The 7,451-nt window shown below is 45.0% G+C and overlaps 1 protein-coding gene across 1 annotated transcript; it reads left to right on the top strand.

The window, feature by feature from the left end:
* The first annotated feature begins 2,775 nt into the window (after window positions 1-2,775).
* Window positions 2,776-5,431, top strand: EIF1B (eukaryotic translation initiation factor 1B). Its single transcript, XM_004676287.2, has 4 exons — window positions 2,776-3,083; window positions 4,022-4,185; window positions 4,587-4,688; window positions 4,967-5,431. Exons 1-4 carry the CDS (start codon window positions 3,053-3,055, stop codon window positions 5,009-5,011), a joined length of 342 nt encoding a protein of 113 aa, XP_004676344.1. The 5' UTR covers window positions 2,776-3,052; the 3' UTR covers window positions 5,012-5,431.
* The last annotated feature ends 2,020 nt before the right edge of the window (window positions 5,432-7,451 follow it).

Raw genomic sequence — 7,451 nt, 5'->3', positions numbered from 1 at the left:
AAAAACATCCCCTGTGACTCAGCCCAGGCAAAGTCACTCCTCCTGTGAAACTGGTATGTTTTGTGTCTATAGACATGCTTTTTTCTACCTCATTTTGTCTCTATCCTATAACTTTGCAAGTCAAGAACAGATTTGGGGTGTGCCTCTAGCTATGAAGCCTTTTATTTTCCAACTATGCTGTTTTTTTAAATCTTCCCTGATTCTATTAACTGCTACTACTATCTTCGGCAAGTGCTCTTAATGCTTATCTGTAATAGGGCAGAAAATAATCACTGTATAGCAGGCTGGTACCATTTAGAACTAAAAATACTAGATTTTAAATGCTTTAGTTTATTCCTTTATCAGTGATTCTACTGTACGTCAAAGCCTTTCCCTCTAAATTAGCCCTATCTAGTAAAAACAATACATGTAATTTTAAATATTCTAGTAGCAACATATTTAAAAGTAAAAAGGAACTGGTGAAATTGAGACAATTGAAGTCTTTGAAGCTGGTGTTGAGGGTGTGCCAGTGTGGACCAGCTACACTGCAAATGTGACAGCTTCATTTGGCTCAGAGGTTCTTATATTGGACAGTGCGGGTCAAAACACAAGGTCTTTTTGTGACCAGAGGTCAGGAGGGCTTTAAGATAAGAAGCACAACTGTATCTAATCTGTATTCATACTTGGCTTTGATTTAAAATTTCTGAGCTCCTGAGCGTTTTCTGATGCCAACAATGGGAAACAGAAAAGGCACATCATCCTGACAGGGTAATGACCTGAAAATGCTGAGATTTCTGGGTTTTTTAAAGCGTCTCTACACGTTTTACCATGTTTATGTATGCTTACCATGTTTACATTTCTTACTTGTTTCTTTGCTACTTTGTCCCTCCCCGGGCAAACTTTAGCTCCTTCTGAGAAACAATGTTATATATAATGATTATGGACATCTAGTAAGAAAGGAGAAGACAAAAACAGGTGCATTTTGTTTATTCTGCACTTCATCTAGGGCAGTATTAAAAATTATTTTAAAGCATGCTTACAAAGGCATGAGACAATGAGCGGAAACCATTGTGGCTGTAATAAACAAAAGAAATGTTAGTCTCCTTGTTTGGAACAAGCTCTAAAACTTTCACCTCAGTTTGGATAAAAGCATTCATTTAAATCAGGACTAGCAACTAAGAAGGCAGAGGGTTGATAGCTTAGGATTTGATTTTCTTTTAGGCAAATTATACCTATGACAGTCTTCATTTCTACCTCTGTTAAATAGAATAATAACTACATCACAGAATGTAAAGCCACAAAGACTGTAATAGTGTGTATAAGTCTTGCAACAGGTAAATAGTAAACACTCAATAAATGGTACCCAGTAAGTAATATTATTAACCACAAAGGATTAAATCCAAAGTTCTTAATGTGATCCCTGCAGATCCTTGGCCAGGGATGGAGGGAATCCCTAAAGGGGGGGGGGGGGGTAGAGTAGGGGAGGGGGGAAACGGAATTCACTAACTTCTAAACAAGTTTTAGCATTTAAGGACCTGTTGCAAAGTTCTATTGGCTTTGTATCAATAAAGTCACAGATACTTTCATAGTACATGTCTGATGTTAAGTTAAAGACATCATAAAATATCTTTTATCACCTTTCCAAAATTTTAGCAGTTACTAGACCTACGGCTAGATCTTGTTAATGAATGCATTAGGAAAGAAGCAATAGTAATTATCAATGCGGTTTTAAATTACAATGTAATTGGTTTTCTTTGTAATTATATGTTTTCTTTTATGCATTTTTTAAAGTAGTGCTCTGAGAAGGGGTATGTAGGCTTCACAAGACTGTCGTGGCACCAAGAAAGATAAAAAATCCCTAAATTTTAGTCTAATGTTTTGCTTCCAGAAAGCCAACCAAGTTTGACAACTGAGCACCAGCCTGGGTGAAACCATTCCCAGAGTCTCAGGTTTGTTTTCCTGTGGGTAGTTTGATAGGAAAACATTACATTTCTGATACCTGACTCTGTCCATTAACCTATTTTCAGAGCTCACCTTGAGTTTGTATCTGGAACCTAGGCGGTTCAAGGTTCTGTGTTCAAGCTGATGGGTTGGTTTTGGTATGTTTGACTGACATATACTTGGCCCCCAAGGGACTGAGCCAGGCCCCTGGTGAAGCAGGGCAGTGATTATGAAGCATGGTCCCAGGCCAGTAGCAGTAGCAGCACCACCTGGGAGCTTTGTTAGATTTGCAAATTCTCAAGGCACACCCCAGATCTCCGGAATCAGGGGTCTATTAGTGAAGCCCTTTGGAAGATGCATGCTGCAGTTTCTGGAGCCACCGCGCTCGGAATTCGGCCTAAATCCGAATGGTGGGCTCCCTCGAACTTCGCTGGTCCCTGGCTGGTCCTTCAACCCGGGGAATGGAGTTTTCGATGCAGGAGGTGCCGAGAGGCCGCAGGCAAGTAAAAAGCCGGCACCAGGGGACTTGTGCTTGTGCACCCCGATTTTCCTGACATTACCCCGGGCTTCGAAGGGGACTGATGAAGACTTTGCATCCAGCACCAACCCTCCGCGCCGCCGATGCACGGCGGAAGGAAAGTCCAGGGATGACTGCGGGCTCCGGCCGCGTCTGCTGCTGCCCGCACCCCTCGGGCCCCGCCGCCCGGCGCTCGAGGACGCGCTCTGTGCTGGGAATTGCGGTCCGGGAAACTCGCGGGCCCCCAGCTTTCTGGAATCCAGCGCCTCGGGGAAACTACAAGTCCCAGGTTGCCTGGCGCGGGTGGGGCACGTGGGAGGGGCGGCGGGCGCGGCTAAATAGTCTCCATCGGCCATTTTGTGGGAGAAGCCGCAGCGCCGCCTCTCGTTTCGCGTCCTCGCATCCGTCGCCGCCACCTCTTCCTCCGCCTCCTCCTTCGCTTCTTCCTGCCTCCGCCCGGCTTCCGCCGCCGCCGCCGCCGCTGCAGCCGAATCCCAGCCCCGGGGCCAGGCTTTTCCTTATTTACGTTTTCTCGCCACGACAGCCTTCTGACACGGTGATCCGGGCGGGCCCCGCAGGAATTTTATCCCTTCACCGGCCTCACACTAGTATCGCATGTCCACTATCCAGAACCTCCAATCTTTCGGTAAGACCTGCGCCCCGCTGCCGCCCGTCCCTCCCCCCGCGCGCCCCTCGCCGGCTGCCCGTCCCTGCCCACCCAACCCGGGCCGCTCGCCCGGACCGCCGCCCCGCAGGGCCCTCCCCCCCCCCCCCCCGGCTGCTCTCCCCCGCACCCCGAGTGGGGCTTTGTCTCGGAGCCCAGAAAATGGCGACTGGGCCCCTGGCGACCCCCTCCCCGAGGACGGCCGCCAGTCCCCGGCTCCTCCTCCCGGACCCCCGGCCGCGGACCCCGCGCCGCCCCCTGCCCAGTCCTGATCTGCCGTCTGCCCCTCTGCGTCGCTGAGACCCTGACAGGCGGCAGTTAGGGCTGCGGTGCAGCCGGCGGGGGACGCCGGGCCAGGTCTGGGGCACCCGCAGCCACTGGCAGCAGGGGTTGTTTCCGGCGGTTCTAGCAAAAGATGCAGATCCGGGCCTCGGATCTGTCACCGGACAGCCCGCCGGTCCTCACTTGCGTAGCAATCGGAAAAATTACACCTCTTGAGCTATAATGTGCCTTTTACTTCTTGCACGGCACGGTTACGGCTGAATTGTTGAGGTGGGCATCTTTGGATGTTTAAGTTGTCTTTTGAATGCACTGGAGATGACGCACATTTTTATAGTGGCTGTAAAATTAAGATTTTAAGATTTCTCTCATTACATGTTCCACGATAACGTTATCTACAACGTTTTGCAGTTCAGATATCATTGGACACGTCTGCTTGATTTTTCTCTTTGAGTGGATCTTGGTTTTATTAATACGCAGCCCCCCACCCAGCCCAGATGCCCATCCACAAAAAGAAGCAGAGTCACTAGAACCTTCTTTGCTGACTGCCTAGATTATTGTTTACTATAGACCTAGAAGTGCCTTGCTAAAATAAAATACATTCTGCTCTGGAATTTTATTTTGTGTCCATCCCGTTGCAGACCCCTTTGCTGATGCAACTAAGGGTGACGACTTACTCCCGGCAGGGACTGAGGATTACATTCATATAAGAATCCAGCAACGGAACGGCAGAAAGACACTGACTACTGTTCAGGGCATTGCAGATGATTATGACAAAAAGAAACTTGTGAAAGCTTTCAAAAAGGTAAAGGTAGTAGGAAGAAAAGATGAAAATACTGTTGGTGATGCACAGTTTCAGTCTCTTCAGTGTGGATGAGACTGAGTGGACCCGAGGAAGCTGTCTGTGCTCATCCTTATAATTAATGCCCAGAAGTTTGTGTCTGTTCTCCCATCTTAAAAGTTTAAGATTTACATATTTTAAAACAATAAAAAGTGAACCATTTCGTTTTTGATCTTCCCCATAAAATCACTTCCCTTTTTTGTTACCTGCTGATTCTTTTGCAAATTAATTTGGAACTGATGGGGGTTACAGGAGGCTAAACATATTTCTGAAATCAAGTCAACTGATGATAATTTTCGTCTTGTGGTGAACAATAAAACCTCGTATTTGACTCAGTTCAGTTATGTTGTCATATACTTCCCCAGAAATTTGCCTGTAATGGTACTGTGATTGAACACCCTGAATACGGAGAGGTTATTCAGCTTCAAGGTGACCAAAGAAAAAACATTTGCCAGTTTCTTTTGGAGGTAAGTGATTGGGTGCTTTTGTAAAGCCTTGAGATTGCTTCTGAAATTGTGCTTAAAGCCAATCAATTATTTCCTGTTTAGTAAAGCTCACGTGAATGAAGTAAATTACTAGTTTAATGATTAATGATCACCTATCATTACAGTGTTCTGTAATGATGTTTGAGGTATTTAGATGTCTTAATTGTGTGCTGTTAACAGTGATTCTTTTTAATCAGTACTCTGTTAGAGATGAACATGTATCTCAGAGCGATTCTGTGAAATTAAATTTTGTTTTGCAGGTTGGCATTGTCAAGGAAGAACAGCTTAAGGTTCATGGATTCTAAAATGAACCTAAATGCAAGGAGAATTTCTTGAATAATTTGCGCTCTCAACACAGTTTGGCTGCCTTGTGAAATGATTCTCTGCAGTAAACGGACTTTTCATTTATTTAATCATTCAAACTTCCATTCACATCTGCATGATTACAGAAAACATGGGGTATGTAGGCTAGTAACACATAAGAAAATTGCAGTAAGATGGTAAACAAAGCCCCGTATTCATCTTAACATGTTTCCAATGGAAAATATTTTGTTTTGAGTGTTTATTTGTTTATTGTTCAGTTTATTACTTTTCACTTGATTAAATGTTTTTTGTTATATTAAACCATGTATGTTGCAGCTTAACAATAAAAAGAAAACTTATGAATTCCTTTGAGCAGATAGGCTCCCAGATCTAAGCAAGTAATAGACACATATTTTGTCTTTTGTAATTGGAGTTCTCATTCTGCAGGTATTCTTCATGATTAGCTTTAGCTGCTGTTAAACCCAAAGTGTGGAGGAAACCCGTTATCACATATAGCTCAGGTCTCTCATTTCCTGACTCAAAAATAAGGATAGAGTGTAAACTCAGCAAATCCAGGGAAATTTATCAGACTATGTTAGTGTTAGAGTGATTAGCACATGGATTTCTTTTAAGTGTTTTTATTCATTGTCACTGAACTGCCAACATAAGTTTCTCTCGACGTGCCAGGTGATACAGCACGCATGTGACGTGAAGTGTTTAGTTGCAGGCACTGAACTGCAGGTGTGGGTGGGTGTTCTCCCCCTCGCACAGGTGGAAGACACTGGAGTCCAGGTTAACTTCCCTAGAGAGTGACAGAGTTGGGGTGCTAGCCCAGGGCTTGCAGACAGAAAAGTCATGTTCTTTCCACTCCGTGGTGGTTCTGCTCTATGTGTCACCATAGAAAGTGAGAACCTGAGCGATGATGTATGGGTGGGCGGTGGTGTCAGAATATAACCTGCAGTGTTAAACCTAGGAGATTTCTGCAGCTCATCTGTTGAGTTCCAGACTTCTGCTTTTTATTGAATAGTAATTACTTGCTCAGTTACACAAGCTCTGCCATTAAAACCTTTTAGCCAAGACAAATGCATATCCACAAGTGTGCATTTTCTAGCTTACTACAGAGGGAAAATGATAGTATGAAAAAGGTTGCCCACTTGGGTCACTATAGTCCGCTAGCTGAGGCCTTTGACCTGTTTTGATAACTGCTCTTAGGAAAACAAAATCAGCCCCAGAGTTTACCTCTTAAAAACAAATAATCAAGACATAAATAATAGATGTCTCATCCCTTCAATCAAGAAAGACTGGTAATGATAAGAAGTACCAGTGAATTTGATAAGCTCATTTCGGAAAAACACTAATTTGGCACAAGGAGATTAGAGTTGGGAGAATTTTTGAACTTACTGGAGAGTCAGTTTTCTTCCTGTAATGTTTTATAATTCCCCTCTAGTTGAAAGGTACATGGAAATGGTTTCCGTAAATGATAAAGCAAAAACATGTGCTGTGTTGCCTTTTTGTCATATTTATAAAATAGATCTATTGGGAGCCAGGCTGGGGCCCAGTTAAAAATTGTCAAAGAGGGGCCCTCCCTGGTGGTGCAGCAGGTTAAAGTGCAGCACTGCAAGTAAGCTGCAGTGGAGGTGACCCACATGGCACAGCAGATTTCTCCTGATCCGCCCGCTGCGCCCCTCAGCTGTGTACTTCGTCAGTCTGCTGGTTCTGCTCCCCACTCTGTCTCTGGTGAATCCTGTAGCTGCCCTTGCACCTCTAGCCTGTACCCCAGTTCTGTATACATAAGTATAAATAAAATATAAAAAAAAAAAGTCAAAGATAATGAACAAATAGGTAGAAAGACCAGAGATGCCTCCTCGATGGGGTAGAAAAGGACTCATCATCCAGGCCCCCCCCTCCCCCCTGGAGTTCTAAAGCCTTGACCGAAGCACCTGGGCTATATGAGGGACACTGATTGTGAACCTTCAGAAGCCCCATCTCCTGGGTATATGTGTCCTTGGGGCAAGAGCAGATTGTGTACCCTACTTTCTTGTCTTTGACAGTGTAATGAAACAATCTAAGAGTATCTACAGACTTCTGCAATTTTACTGAAACTAGTTAGAGCTAATCTCCATATACCCCCTGACCTGGGAAAGCTGTCTGTAGCCTTGGTGGGGAGGTACCTGAGAGCAGGACAAGAGCCTTGGAAAAAGGGACTTGGAGGCGTTACAGACTGAGGGAAAGTAGCCCACTTGAGTGACTCTGTGCCTCCCATGTGCAGATTGACTGTTGGTCTGCTAGCCTGTTTGGGGGAACATGAAAAGTACTGAGGAGAGGGCAAGCAGATTTGCTGCTGAGCCTCTAGACTTGACAGATGTCTCAGAAAAGCCACTGGCAATAATGCCCTCACCTTGGTGCTTGGCTTCCCCAGCTCCCCAGAGGAGGGGGAACAGC

This window comes from Condylura cristata, unplaced genomic scaffold, assembly GCF_000260355.1.
Source record: "Condylura cristata isolate star-nosed mole 26May11 unplaced genomic scaffold, ConCri1.0 scaffold00004, whole genome shotgun sequence".
Lineage (NCBI taxonomy): Eukaryota > Metazoa > Chordata > Mammalia > Eulipotyphla > Talpidae > Condylura > Condylura cristata.
The sequence above is the reverse complement of the archived record's forward strand: the minus strand, read 5'-3'. Positions and strand labels throughout refer to the sequence as shown.

Coding starts and splice junctions, on each gene's coding strand:
- EIF1B (XM_004676287.2), top strand. CDS start 3,053: ATGTCCACTATCCAGAACCTCCAATCTTTCG. Junction 3,084..4,021: donor CCAGAACCTCCAATCTTTCG/GTAAGACCTGCG, acceptor ATCCCGTTGCAG/ACCCCTTTGCTGATGCAACT. Junction 4,186..4,586: donor TTGTGAAAGCTTTCAAAAAG/GTAAAGGTAGTA, acceptor ATACTTCCCCAG/AAATTTGCCTGTAATGGTAC.